This window comes from Culex pipiens, chromosome 3, assembly GCF_016801865.2.
Source record: "Culex pipiens pallens isolate TS chromosome 3, TS_CPP_V2, whole genome shotgun sequence".
Lineage (NCBI taxonomy): Eukaryota > Metazoa > Arthropoda > Insecta > Diptera > Culicidae > Culex > Culex pipiens.
Genome location: NC_068939.1, coordinates 144,725,885 through 144,741,272, shown reverse-complemented (window position 1 = coordinate 144,741,272; position 15,388 = coordinate 144,725,885). Strand labels below are relative to the sequence as shown.

Here is a 15,388-nt window from a genome sequence, read left to right as displayed (position 1 = left end):
TTGGTTTTTGGTTTTTGGTTTTTGGTTTTTGGTTTTTGGTTTTTGGTTTTTGGTTTTTGGTTTTTGGTTTTTGGTTTTTGTTTTTGTTTTTGTTTTTGTTTTTGTTTTTGTTTTTGTTTTTGTTTTTGTTTTTGTTTTTGTTTTTGTTTTTGTTTTTGTTTTTGTTTTTGTTTTTGTTTTTGTTTTTGTTTTTGTTTTTGTTTTGGTAATTAAATTTTTTTTTTGCAAAGGCTGTCAAATTTGTACTAATTTACAAAAATTCTGCACACCGTTAACCGAAATTAAGTTGAATAATTAGCATTCATCTTGTTTGTTTTTATTTTGTGAAAGTGAGTTTGAGACTCCAATTAAAAGTTTGTTTTTAGAGGCACTGAATTAACAATCAGCAGAATTATTATGCTTGCGGAAGACGATGCAGGAGAAATTATCCGGATCAAAAACCTTTCCCGAGAAGCCCACATCTATCGTACGTACCTTGGCGAAACTGAAACATTTGCTGACATCATCTTCGAAAATGTCGAGTTGTGTAATATATATTTCAGAAGAATGTGTCGATTACAGAGCTCGAATTTGTGGGACAGATCAATTTGTCTAGTAAAATTCTGAGAAATGATATACAATCAATTCTGTACATATTATTTGTAATTTTCTTTTTCTTCAGATTCAAATGATCACTTTCACTGTCAAGCCCACCTCAAGCCACCCACCGCCTTGCCTCATGTTGATGCTGGCACACAGCTCCAATAAACTCATTATATCCGCCAATCTCCCACAGCAAAAGACAGAGCAAAAAGCATCAATTATACTATCTTTGTTCAAAACACCCCCGTCAAGCAAACGGCTGGTCAGTGTTTCGATGACAGCGATCAAGACGTTTGGGCGAGACTTCACGATTTTGAGCTTCTGCTGATCGGCTGGCACGCGCGCAGTACTTCAAAGGCTCGTGCCACTCGTTATATTTTTTTTTGCTGTCTCCATCGACCAGATCGGTAGTCGCTGGTCGCTTGAAGTCACGAGAGCTTTTTAGTACGCCCAGCCGGGGGTGGATTGGTTCAGGTTCAGGCCAGGCTGTTTTAGATGTGCCTGAACACTATCGGTATGGGGTCGAACCGGTAGGTTTATTGGATTAATCAAAGATTGAAACATTTATGATTGAGGTGTGTGCGTTTGATTATGAAATCGTCGTATTGTCGTGTCTAGTTGAGGCGGAATAAGTTGAAACCAATAATTTTTCGAATTTATAACTGATGGAATGAACTTGTTTGCGTACGGTTTGACAATACACAAAAATGTTGTCCGTTTAAAATTCAATGCATCATTCAAGGGTGACGAACTAAATCGCATGTTTCGATTAACTGGCCTAAGGCAAATTAAAATTAACCAAAGTTGCCTTGCCTGAAGAGAATGCATGTGCCAAAACAAAACCTAAGTCCGAGTTCGCGAAACAACTTTTGATTGGCAAAAGCTGGTCAACATCTTTGTTCGCCACGTGATTTCTTCCAAAATGAAAAAGATTTGCCAACTCAGAAAAAAATAATCCGTTACCTAACATCATGCTAAAAATTGCACAACGTCAATTAGAAGTATGCATAAAAGTTAGATTAGAGGGGAACTGCAAATGACAACTTCTCTGCTTTTTGGTGATTAATTGTTGGATTTATGACCGTTTTGTTGAGAAGTGAACTAACCATGGCATCGCGGTTGTAGCTCTCCTCTTTAATTTCGCCAGAAATCTCCAGCAGAGAGTTATGGATAATGTGATAATCTGTCTGAGTGAAAAACTTAAACTATCACTTTAATGATAGTCAAACGAACTGTTAGACAACTCCAAATAGAGTGGTTGTTGTAATGTAATGGACACAGCAGACAACAGATACCAAGCTAATTGACTCGTCAATTCGTGGATAAACAGGCCAATAAATCAAGATCCAAGGAGAGTGGGAAACTGTCCCGCAGTCACGTGTTATCTGAAAGGTGACCCATCAAAGCGTTTGGTCATCCGAAAATCGGATGAAGGTTTCTGAGCGATTGATGTCTTTAAGATATGTAATGTATGTCAATCGGATCTAGGTCTGTGACCTTTCGAAAATGAAGGGCATGTAAATCAAGATAGTTTATGTCATTGGAAGTACCCTTGGTTTGTCATGAATATTTTAGCCACTTGTTTTGAAAATCGCTTTCAAAGCATCTTTCTTATAAAGTTGAGACTACAAGTTGAACCATTTTGTTTATTGAGCAATTCCAGCTCAAAACGGAAATTTGTCTGGTAATTTTTTACCCGACCCTTTCCGAATTCAATGGAACTTTTTAGACATGTTATCCTAGGCCCATATAAGCCATTTTTATTTATATGGAGCTAATTGTACTCAAAACTATTTAAATATTTGTGTATTTTGTAATTTAAAAATGACTGTATCTCAAAGCCGTTGCATCGTATCAAAAACTGGTCAAAGACAAACTTGTAGGAAATTTGATGGGCTTTCTGAAAAAAAAAAATCACTGAAAGATAAATACACTCCACTATTAAGAGATTTTTAAATTTTTAGTTTAAAAGTTGATGTCAAGGTAATGCCACGATTTTTTTTGTTCAAAATTTTTGTGAAAATGGCCTAAAATGTGACAAAAAGAATCACGAAAAATGCAGGATGGTATGTCTCTCCTCAAAAAATACAAAAATCATTTACTAAAACAGTAACAGTTTTTTTTTTGAAAAGTGGTCTAAACGTCAAAATTTTCAAAAACCGATGGTGGGAATTCCCTAGACAATCTATCTATATAAAAAATTTCGACGGTTTTGTTCGAACGCGAATCAGTTTAATATGGAGCGTCGGATCGAGGTGCTCTTTGTTGCGTTGGGTTCGTATAAGTCCAAGGAAGGTTCTTACGCCAAAAAGTGGCAACATTGGCCACTCTGGAACCGATTCCAGAAGATCTGCAGATGGGAAAAGTTGCGTAAAATCAAATTTTGATCATAGGAGGCTGAATAAAGAAAACAGCTAAAAACGTCAACAAACAAAAAAAGGAAAAGACGAAGTTTTTCGGGTAAGGCTTGTTTTACATAAAAGTCTCTATATTGACCATTGTCCTATGTCCAATCCTTGTGAAGTTACAGCGGTTTTAAAAATAAAAAAAAAACGTTATTTACTTAATCCACCTTTAGGTGGTTGGTGCCTTCCTCACATTTAAAGGGTAATACTATCCACAATAGACACAAAAAGGCGGACTTTTCAGTGTTCTTGCAACTTGACTTATTATTCATACCATCAGATTGGGTAGTCAGGTTTCCTATTTCTGGGCACTAATGTGCTTAAAACTTATGATAGTGTAGGTCTTTTGATTACCTATCCAACGAAAGGTCACATGATAGATCCGGACAACGTTTTCATCAAAATATCAGGGATCCGGCCTCCAATAAGTGCTTAAATATCACATAAGTGCATATAACTTTTGATGGGGTTGTCAGATCTTCAATCTTTTGGACACATTGGAAAGGCCTTTTGATTACCTATACAACGACAGGTCGCATGATAGATCCGGACAACGTTTTCATCATAATATCTGGGATCCGGCTTCCGAAAAGTGCACGAATACACTTAAGTGCTAATAACTTTTGATAGGGTTGTCAGATCTTCAATGTTTTAGTCGCGTTGGAAAGGTCTTTTGATAACCTATCTAACGACAGGTCGCATTATAGATCCGGACAAAGCTTTCATCAAAATATCTGAGAGCTGGCCTCCAAAAAGTGCTTAAATAACACTTAAGTGCTTATAACTTTTGATAGGGTTATCAGATCTTCAATGTTTTGGTCGCGTTGGAAAGGTCTTTTAAATACCTTTCTAAAATTTTATAACATGACGGATTTTCTTACAAAAACCGCCCTTTTTTACAATCTTTTGATTCTGAGTCGATAGGTATACATGAAGGTAGGTCTAGAAGGTCTAATTGGGAAGTTCTTTTTTGAGTGATTTTATAGCCTTTCTTCAGTAATGTGAGGAAGGCAAAAGTTGAAAAAATAGGTTTTTTTTGGGTTTTTGTCAATTTATTTATGACAGACATGATTTCTTAGTCTCGTAAATATTTTTACTGGAAAGGTCGTCTAGTTTCCCTTAAGTTTGCCTTTGACAGCTTTTCAATTAGACTCGTAAGCTTATTTACTATCCATGTTTTTACCAAACTGAAAAAAATATTCTATTTTCTGTTATGAGCAATGTAATTATGCTTATATCTGTAAGCCTATACGTCCAATTCACTTAATAACAAGTGTTTTAAAATGGGTATGATACCAAACGTGAAGAAATTCTATTAATATTTTCAATATTCTAATTGACTCGCATTGAAATAATTTTTCTCAGTTCCATAAACTTTGCAGGTTGATTTACTTGAATATAAGTCAAAATAGTTGTTTTACGTTAACATTTATTTAAGTGCTAAAAAAGTTCCAGTATAATTCTGGAGTTTTTTTTGAAAAAGTCCAATAACCCAAATTTCCAGTTTTTGCTTTTTGGGTGTTTTTGAAACCGCCTTGAATCAGGGGTATTAAAAAACACCCAAAAAGCAAAAATTGAAAATTTGGTTTATTGGACCTTTTCAAAAAAAACTCCAGAATTGCAGAACTGCCTTAATTGTCGATACATCAGCTTTCATAAAAAATTATTATGTGGAACAAAACAAAACAAATTGTGAAATAAAAAGTAAAAATCTGCTCACAGTTACCGAACATTTGCAAAATATCATTGAAAGTACAAAACAAAAGTTTTCCTAAAGTTTTATTATCATTTATTATCTGTGGTCCTAAATTCAAAAACAGCAGAAAATTCATAATTACGCTAATTGATTAGAAATTTTTAAAAAATACGTCATTTTTATATTCGTTAAACTACATAACTTACTTAATAGCTTGATTTTTCATCAAATTGTCATTCTCTATGCATCAAACTCGTCAAACAAACCTCTGTAACGTAAGCCAAAGCCAAACAACACCATGGTCAAGTTCGCCAAAACAATCAATAACCGGCATTATGAAGATGAAGATCCAACCGTTCAAAGATCCACAATTTTCAATGCCAACCAGCCGGTGTGTGCTCTTCACAGGAATCCCGCTCAAAAACCTCCTTGCAACAACGCGACGTGACACAACAATCGCGTCGCGCAACACGCTTGGAACCTTCTGTTTTGCTACATGCAACTCCGCGTGCAGGACTTGATTAAACTTCACCTGTGAATAAAGAGGGGTATGATCGCGGAGAGCGTGAGCATAATTTCTCAGAAATTTGCCGACTGATCAACGCGCGTAGTACAAACAGCTTGTTGTCGTTGTGGTTGCTTGCCGCAGGTAAGTGATTTGTGTGACGTGCGGCAAAAAGTTTGACGTAGACTTTGTTGTTGTTTGAGACAAATATTTCAAGTCTGAAAACTTATCTTATAGATCTGAAGATCAAGAAAGCTACGAAAATGACAACTTGGGCGTAAACTGAAAAGTGCGACAATACAGCACGACCCGTCACGACGCCAAACTCAACCGGTGTGAGTGGTAAAAACAAACGAAATTAAGACGGCCGCGGCAGCACTACCTGTACGAAAGTGAAAAAAATAACTCGAGCAAAAGAGCGCTTGGTCTCTCGGCTGGAAGTTGCAACGTTGCAGCATCACACCGCCGCCGCTGGACGGATATAAATTGCTTAAACACCCTATCGAACTGTTTTAGTCTGGTGCCGGCGGTTGGCGTGATTAAACATACGCACACGTGGGACGAAAGGATACTGTCGCGGGTGACGCACGTGGCGCGGTTGGCGTTTGAAGCATCTGGAGAATAGCTTGGGGGTGATCGAGAGTGAAAGTGATCGGACGACCTTCGAAGGACTTTTACTTTTGGGTGGCGACCCGGAGGCGGATTTTGGTCGAGTTTTTTTTTTGCGGTGCTGTCGTGTTTGGTGAAATTGGATCTGCAGTGATTTTGGATATTTTTAGTGGACTGTGAGACATTGTGTGAGTGTGTGAGAGAAGAACACCAAAACTAAACCTAATACGGTGTGGTGGAGTGATAAAAAGCACTTTGTGAAAGTAATCAACCGGGAAACAGGTGCTTTGACCAGATCGTAGCGGTGATTAAATTTCGCAAAATGGCCAAAATGGTAAGTGATTTAATGATTTGAACGTTACATAACCTCATAATGCAGTTAAAAAAACAACAAAATACAGAGAAACCTCTTTTAATGCGATGCATTACGCTTTTCTAATTTGTCGATTTTTCTGTAACGACGCAACATTTTTGTAATCTTTTAGAAGCAATTTGTAGATTTTGTTCCTATCTATAAAATGCTTTTTGAAGCTTGCAAAAATTTTGTTTGTTTTTTTTTTTTAATATTTAATTTAAACTGTAAAGATATGTAAACTGCTCCACGTGGCTTTGGCCATATTTTAAATTAATTAGCTATTTCGTCAACTTGAAAGTTTCTATCAATTAGATTAGGACAGAATACGTTGATTTGTGAAACTTTATAAGTTACACATGAATATCCAGGTGGAACAGTTGTCCTTTACTGATCATTTAAAACTTTTTCGCGATGTTATTCATTATTTCGTAATGTAAACAAATAAAAAAAGGTTTAAGATTATGTGCCAGTTAAAGGGTAACATACTTTTTCAATTCTGAAGTGATATATTTTTAAATATTTTGCACGAAAACTTTTGATGTATAAGTTTTCGCAGTAAAAGAATTCTGAGTTTTTTTTGGAACAGGTTCTATAAACATATGAAAGACAACAGTTTATCACTTAAAAAAACTCTAGAATTCTAGACTTTGAGTGTATTCCTTTTACTCCAATGAACATTGACAAGAGGTGTGAAAGGGTCTAATCTAATCTAACCGTAGCGCAGCCAGTCTTTCGAGGGCATCCTCTTGTCATTATTAACACTTGCACTGCCCATGTTCGCATTAATGTCCCATATGCATTGTGGTCTATTTTGAGCTAAATACTAGAATTGCTTCATTTAATGTATTATTTTTCGCTACACTAATAATATTTACCGCTTTGTTCTAGAAGTTTACAAATTTACGGCAGTATTGTTTGTCCCATCTGAAAAGTTTTCAATTTTGAGTCCCATCGTGAAAATGTTCACAAATGCATCCCTCTTGGAAATGTAGTGCTCTGAATATGTCTTTCTGATTTATCAATCACTGGAATTCAGGCAGATTTTCCTCAAGCGTCAAGCTGGTCATCTTGAAGTGTTTTCTTCGTTTTCAAGGACACATACAGCACGTTAATAATTAATTTAATGATTTTAAAATAATTTTCACTTTCACCATTTTGATCAGAAGAAGTTGTATAGAGGAGAAAAGCAACTCGCGACAAAATTTTGAGGCTAGGAATTTTGACAGGTATGAGTTTCATAAAGTATTCGCCTCCTTTTCTCTCCCACAGAAAAAGTACGGACAAAGTAGCTGTCAAACTAGGCAAATTTGTTAAAGTCACTCACAAAATGAACTTTGAGTGATTTGAGTTCATTTCTGACGTCACGATTTTCTCCTCTATACAACCTTGGCAGCATGCTTCGATCGGGCTGGTATGCAAACATTTTGTAGGGTTTTATCCCTTATCTCCGAATCCCACTTTCCCGAATCCCATATCCTCGAAAATCATTTCCCCGAAAATTCCACATCCCCGAAAATCATTTCCCCGAAAGTGCCACTTCCCCGAAAATCATTTTCCCGAAAATTCCACATCCCCGAAAATCATTTTCCCGAAAATTCCACATCCCCGAAAATCATTTTCCCGAAAATTCCATATCCCCGAATGTCATTTACCTGAATGATCATTTTACCGAACTGCCGTTTTCCCGAATTTACATATACCCGAATGGTTACTTCACCAAAAAATCATTTTTTTCCGAATGATGACCTAGATATAAACTAAATTGTTATTTAGGGTTTTTTTTATAAAAGTATGACGTTAATATTAAATTCTCCTACGTGGAAGGCCATTGATAAACCACGCGGACACTTCAAAAGTGCGGGGTATTGAGATTATCCACGTTCCATAAAAAAATATTTTTTTTGTAGCGGCCATTTTCAGCAAAGGACAATTTTCCAAAACGGTATCTACGTGCTAAGGATAGAACAGCAACGATAGCTTCATGCGACCACTCGATGCGCAGGATTCAGTTTGTTCTAGATTTTGTTTGTCTTTATCAATTTTTTGTCTTTATCAATTTTGGCTGGTGTAAGGCTTTGAACAATTATTTTTTATTTTTTAACGTCCAATTCGAGTTCTGCGACCAACACTTCAAATTCTAAATAGTTGATTATTGAATTACAAAAAGCATTTTTTTAATATTTCATCACCGCCATTTTAGATTTAAAATTACTAAATCACTTTAAAGTAGTTTAGGGGCTATACTTAAGCTCGACAGCTGATTTTGGTTGCCAAGGTCCCGAGTAACAATTACAAATTTTTGCGGTAGTCGGGCCTGAACGTGTGTCAAACACGTTCTGACCTGAAATCCCTTTGGCCAGTTGTCGCACTTACATCAATTTGAATGTTCAAAATTCAAGTGAAGCTCGGATTTTTTTTGAACGTTCAATAAAGTAATCTACGTTCTTTCGTATTGCGTGTACGTACACAAAAATTAAGTGAGGTTAAATTTTGTCAGCCAGCAAAATCAAATGGTGCACTAGTGTGCGTACGCGAAACGTCATAAAGCTCTATTGTGGACATGATACTTTATTGATCGCTACTTCCCCGAACCCGGTCAGGCGGGTATGGCCGTTGTCCAGAACCGCGCGCGGTTCTGGGCAACGGCCATACCCGCCTGACCGGGTTTGGGGAAGTGGCGTTCGGGGAAATGGCCGTTCGGGATTATGGTCATTCGGGAAAATGATTTTCAGGGATGTGGAAAATTAGGGGAAGTGGCCATTCGGGAAAATGGTTTTTAGGGGAAGTCGCCATCCGGGGATGTAGCCGTTCGGGGAAATGGATCGTTCGGGGAAATGATTTTCGGGTAAATGACATTTCGGGAAAGTGTCTTTTCGGAGATGTGGCATTCGGGGAAATGTCTCTTCGGGAATGTGGGTTTCGGGGAAATGTCATAGATTCTGTAGGGTTTTATCCCTTATCTCCGAATCCCACTTTCCCGAATCCCATATCCTCGAAAATCATTTCCCCGAAAATTCCACATCCCCGAAAATCATTTCCCCGAAAGTGCCACTTCCCCGAAAATCATTTTCCCGAAAATTCCACATCCCCGAAAATCATTTTCCCGAAAATTCCACATCCCCGAAAATCATTTTCCCGAAAATTCCATATCCCCGAATGTCATTTACCTGAATGATCATTTTACCGAACTGCCGTTTTCCCGAATTTACATATACCCGAATGGTTACTTCACCAAAAAATCATTTTTTTCCGAATGATGACCTAGATATAAACTAAATTGTTATTTAGGGTTTTTTTTATAAAAGTATGACGTTAATATTAAATTCTCCTACGTGGAAGGCCATTGATAAACCACGCGGACACTTCAAAAGTGCGGGGTATTGAGATTATCCACGTTCCATAAAAAAATATTTTTTTTGTAGCGGCCATTTTCAGCAAAGGACAATTTTCCAAAACGGTATCTACGTGCTAAGGATAGAACAGCAACGATAGCTTCATGCGACCACTCGATGCGCAGGATTCAGTTTGTTCTAGATTTTGTTTGTCTTTATCAATTTTTTGTCTTTATCAATTTTGGCTGGTGTAAGGCTTTGAACAATTATTTTTTATTTTTTAACGTCCAATTCGAGTTCTGCGACCAACACTTCAAATTCTAAATAGTTGATTATTGAATTACAAAAAGCATTTTTTTAATATTTCATCACCGCCATTTTAGATTTAAAATTACTAAATCACTTTAAAGTAGTTTAGGGGCTATACTTAAGCTCGACAGCTGATTTTGGTTGCCAAGGTCCCGAGTAACAATTACAAATTTTTGCGGTAGTCGGGCCTGAACGTGTGTCAAACACGTTCTGACCTGAAATCCCTTTGGCCAGTTGTCGCACTTACATCAATTTGAATGTTCAAAATTCAAGTGAAGCTCGGATTTTTTTTGAACGTTCAATAAAGTAATCTACGTTCTTTCGTATTGCGTGTACGTACACAAAAATTAAGTGAGGTTAAATTTTGTCAGCCAGCAAAATCAAATGGTGCACTAGTGTGCGTACGCGAAACGTCATAAAGCTCTATTGTGGACATGATACTTTATTGATCGCTACTTCCCCGAACCCGGTCAGGCGGGTATGGCCGTTGTCCAGAACCGCGCGCGGTTCTGGGCAACGGCCATACCCGCCTGACCGGGTTTGGGGAAGTGGCGTTCGGGGAAATGGCCGTTCGGGATTATGGTCATTCGGGAAAATGATTTTCAGGGATGTGGAAAATTAGGGGAAGTGGCCATTCGGGAAAATGGTTTTTAGGGGAAGTCGCCATCCGGGGATGTAGCCGTTCGGGGAAATGGATCGTTCGGGGAAATGATTTTCGGGTAAATGACATTTCGGGAAAGTGTCTTTTCGGAGATGTGGCATTCGGGGAAATGTCTCTTCGGGAATGTGGGTTTCGGGGAAATGTCATAGATTCATTTTGTAGGACTATGCAGGAAATGTTCACATACACTCAACCCCCGGTGGTTGGTCACTTTTTCGTTTGACACTTTTTTAGTTTGTACCCTGTTGGTTGGTCAAAGTCAAACTAAAAAGTGACGAACTGTCAGTTTTTACACGGCGCTCACGCACACTATCAAAACAAATGTTTGTTAGTGCGTGTGAACTCCGTGTAAAAGGGGTGTCAAACTAAAAAGTGACCCGTTCGTTTGACAACAGTTGGTGTCAAACCATCGGGGTTTTAGTGTACCAGGTCGCATCCTGCGTACTTTATCAAATTAGAGGCGACAAATCGAGGCAATTATCGATACAAACTTATAAGATGCATAAAGAAGAGGTTGTGTAAGATCTTCTATAGAGGAGAAAAGCAACTCGCGACCAAATTTTGAGGCTAGGAATTTTGACAGGTATGATTTTCATAAAGTATTCGCCTCCTTTTCTCTCCCACAATGTAGCTGTCAAACTAGGCCAAACTGTTAAAGTCACTCACAAAATGAACTTTGAGTGTTCCCAGGTTTTCTGTGGGAGAGAAAAGGAGGCGAATACTTTATGATAATCATACCTGTCAAAATTCCTAGCCTCAAAATTTTGTCGCGAGTTGCTTTTCTCCTCTATAGAGGAAAAAATCGTGACGTCAGAAATGAACTCAAATCACTCAAAGTTCATTTTGTGAGTGGCTTTAACAATTTTTGCTAGTTTGACAGTTACATTGTCCCCAGTTTGCTGTGGGAGAGAAAAGGAGGCGAATACTTTATGAAAACCATACCTGTCAAAATTCCTAGCCTAAAAATTTTGTCGCGACCTGCTTTTCTCCTCTATAGAGGAGAAAACCGTGACGTCAGAAATGAACTCAAATCACTCAAAGTTCATTTTGCGAGCGACTTTAACATGTTGGCCTAGTTTGACAGCTACCTCGTTCCTAGGTTTTCTGTGGGAGAGAAAAGGAGGCGAATACTTTATGAAAATCATACCTGTCAAAATTCCTAGCCTCAAAATTTTGTCGCGAGTTGCTTTTCTCTTCTATTGCATTGATACATCACACACGTTAAAGCGGCCAGGTCAATTGCGTTAAGTTAACCGCAAATATAATTCGTTGAAGTGGATTGAGTTCCATTTCTAAAAATAGTTTTTTATCAATATTGTTTAAAAAAATAGATGCTTTGAAGATTCTTATTTTGAATTCTGGAGTGACTTTGATAATCATCTTTCTTGTCAAAATCAGATTTAAACAATTTAATTTTATTATATTTTATATTTACTATTATTTTAATATTTATCGTTTAGGTGCTGCTACATTTTCAGGAAAAAAAAATCAATGGTTTTGTTGAGTTAACTTAATTTTAACAAAAATCATTACAAACTGAGGTTGAATATTTTAAAAGTCAGAATTTTGCCAATTCTTTAAAACTAGTTTTATTTAAAAAAAAACTAGCGATTCATATTGCATTTCAAACTGAATTCGAAGCAAATATAAAAAGTTGCTTTCCATTGTCCGATTTCAAGTCATTTTCATTGAAAAAATTACGTCACTTTGAGAATGTTTAAATAACGCTATTCATCAACATTTTCTTCATTATAGTTAACAAACTTTTTGACAATTCAAAATTTTAAGAAAACTTCTTCTTCTCTACTAGGGTCAGTATGATTCTATACTATTCCGTAGGCATTAAAAGAGTACTCTTCATTTTGCGGAAAAATCTCAAACCTATCAAATCTATCAAAATTACCCCGGTTTACAGCACACGTGATTCGATTGCCGCTGTCTCGACTATTGTGTTTGTGCCATTTTGATTTTGATTTTCTGTAAGTCAAGCATTTTTTTTATTCCCAAATGTTCATATTTTCTAAAAAGTTCTTTATTTCAATTCATGTTTGTTTTTGTAAAAGGCATACTATTGTGATAATTTGTTACCCTAGCAGAGATTTAACGAAAGTAGAAAAAATCAATAACAAAAAACTGTTCAAATTGTAAAATTAAAACTGGCACAGTCACTATTGATCAACAACAAAAAAAAAAAGGTTTATACACTAAATAGTTCTAATAGTTTATGTAATGTTAGGAAACATGTTAATCAATTAGCTATCACAACTTGATTACAACATAATCAAATCCGTCCAGTCATCGATTGCAATTCTAAAATCAATTTAATTTCGACACGCTTCCTTAAGCTGCGCAAGGTTGTCACCGGCATCGGGTTGCTCTACTGAATCAATCTCGATGGATAAAAAAGGTGCAGGTGGTTATGTTACACATGACCAGTATGACAAAGAACTTTGCAAGATGATTGTTGAAATTTTCGATTAGAATGTCCGGTCCAAATTCCCCCCTTATAATAACCGTCCTATCGAACTAAGGGGACGGAAATTGCAAGTGGAGCTGAAATAGAAATCGAAGTGAAATCAATTTACTTTCCTTCACCACTCGAAAGTTACCAAGATGCGGGAATGTTTTTGCAAGGCTGTTGCAAGCAATCGGCGGCAGTAAAGGAAATTTGAACAGCAGACATTAAAAACTACCCTTTACAGGGCTCTTAATGATTACGAGATAGTTATTCAAAATTTCCAGAAACAGATTTTCACAGTGGCACAAAAAAATGTGCATTGCAGTAGTCTATTTATTACTTCCTGCCTAATAAGCAATATATTTTAACTGCTTAGCATTAGCATATTTTAACTGCTTAATTTCAGATAATGGCCAAATGCAACTTTTTATTTCCAGTATCAAAAATCATTAAGTTTGATACCCATATATATATACCCATATCATCGGAACATCCCCGGGGCCTCCGGCCACTCCGGATTGTGGGCACTACTGCCGAAATGGCAAATTACATATTCAGTATCAAAAACCATAAAGTTTGATACCCATATTGCCCCTACTCTTATGGTTCGGCATATGTCCTCCCATCAGAACATCCTCGGGGCCTCCGGCCACTCCGGATTGTGGCCACTACTGCCGAAGTGTCAAATTTCATATCCAGTATCAAAAACCATAATGTTTGATACCCATATTGCCCCTACTCTGATGGTTCGGCAAATGTCCCCCCATCGGAACATCCCCGGGGCCTCCGGCCACTCCGGATTGTGGCCACTATTGCCGAAATGTCAAATTTTATGCCCAGTATCAAAAACCATAAAGTTTGATACCCATATTGCCCCAACTCTTACGGTCCGGCAAATGTCCCCCCATCGGAACATCCGCGGGGCCTCCGGCCACTCCGGATTGTGGCCACTATTGCCGAAATGTCAAATTTTATGCCCAGTATCAAAAACCATAAAGTTTGATACCCATATTGCCCCAACTCTTACGGTCCGGCAAATGTCCCCCCATCGGAACATCCGCGGGGCCTCCGGCCACTCCGGATTGTGGCCACTACTGCCGAAATGACAAATTTCATGTCCGGTATCAAAAACCATTAAGTTTGATACCCATATTGCCCCAACTCTTACGGTCCGGCAAATGTCCCCCCATCGGAACATCCGCGGGGCCTCCGGCCACTCCGGATTGTGGCCACTATTGCCGAAATGTCAAATTTTATGCCCAGTATCAAAAACCATAAAGTTTGATACCCATATTGCCCCAACTCTTACGGTCCGGCAAATGTCCCCCCATCGGAACATCCGCGGGGCCTCCGGCCACTCCGGATTGTGGCCACTACTGCCGAAATGTCAAATTTCATGTCTGGTATCAAAAACCATAAAGTTTGATACCCATATTGCCCCAACTCTTACGGTCCGGCAAATGTCCCCCCATCGGAACATCCCCGGGGCCTCCGGACACTCCAGGTGGTGGCCACTACTGCCAAAATGTCAAATTTCATGTCCAGTATCAAAATCCCTAAAGTTTGATACCCATATTGCCCCAACTCTTATGGTTCCGCAAATGTCCCCTTATCGGAACATCCCCGGGGCCTCCGGACACTCCAGGTGGTGGCCACTACTGCCAAAATGTCAAATTTCATGTCCAGTATCAAAATTCCTAAAGTTTGATACCCATATTGCCCCAACTCTTATGGTTCCGCAAATGTCCCCTTATCGGAACATCCCCGGGGCCTCCGGCCACTCCGGATTGTGGTCACTACTGCCGAAATGTCAAATTTCATGTCCGGTATCAAAAACCATTAAGTTTGATACCCATATTGCCCCAACTCTTACGGTCCGGCAAATGTCCCCCCATCGGAACATCCGCGGGGCCTCCGGCCACTCCGGATTGTGGCCACTATTGCCGAAATGTCAAATTTTATGCCCAGTATCAAAAACCATAAAGTTTGATACCCATATTTCCCCAACTCTTACGGTCCGGCAAATGTCCCCCCATCGGAACATCCGCGGGGCCTCCGGCCACTCCGGATTGTGGCCACTACTGCCGAAATGTCAAATTTCATGTCTGGTATCAAAAACCATAAAGTTTGATACCCATATTGCCCCAACTCTTACGGTCCGGCAAATGTCCCCCCATCGGAACATCCCCGGGGCCTCCGGACACTCCAGGTGGTGGCCACTACTGCCAAAATGTCAAATTTCATGTCCAGTATCAAAATCCCTAAAGTTTGATACCCATATTGCCCCAACTCTTATGGTTCCGCAAATGTCCCCTTATCGGAACATCCCCGGGGCCTCCGGACACTCCAGGTGGTGGCCACTACTGCCAAAATGTCAAATTTCATGTCCAGTATCAAAAACCATAAAGTTTGATACCCATATTGCCCCAACTCTTACGGTCCGGCAAATGTCCCCCCATCGGAACATCCGCGGGGC

The 15,388-nt window shown here is 38.6% G+C and overlaps 1 protein-coding gene across 1 annotated transcript in view; it reads left to right on the top strand.

The window, feature by feature from the left end:
* Window positions 1–5,211: 5,211 nt before the first annotated feature.
* LOC120417124 (uncharacterized) overlaps window positions 5,212–15,388 on the top strand; it is a 70,356-nt gene continuing 60,179 nt past the window's right edge. Inside the window, exons 1-2 of the mRNA XM_039579101.2 lie at window positions 5,212–5,332; window positions 5,426–6,131. Of these exons, the coding sequence (XP_039435035.1) occupies window positions 6,120–6,131 (12 nt within the window). The 5' untranslated portion in view covers window positions 5,212–5,332; window positions 5,426–6,119. The remainder of the gene's footprint in view (window positions 5,333–5,425; window positions 6,132–15,388) is intronic.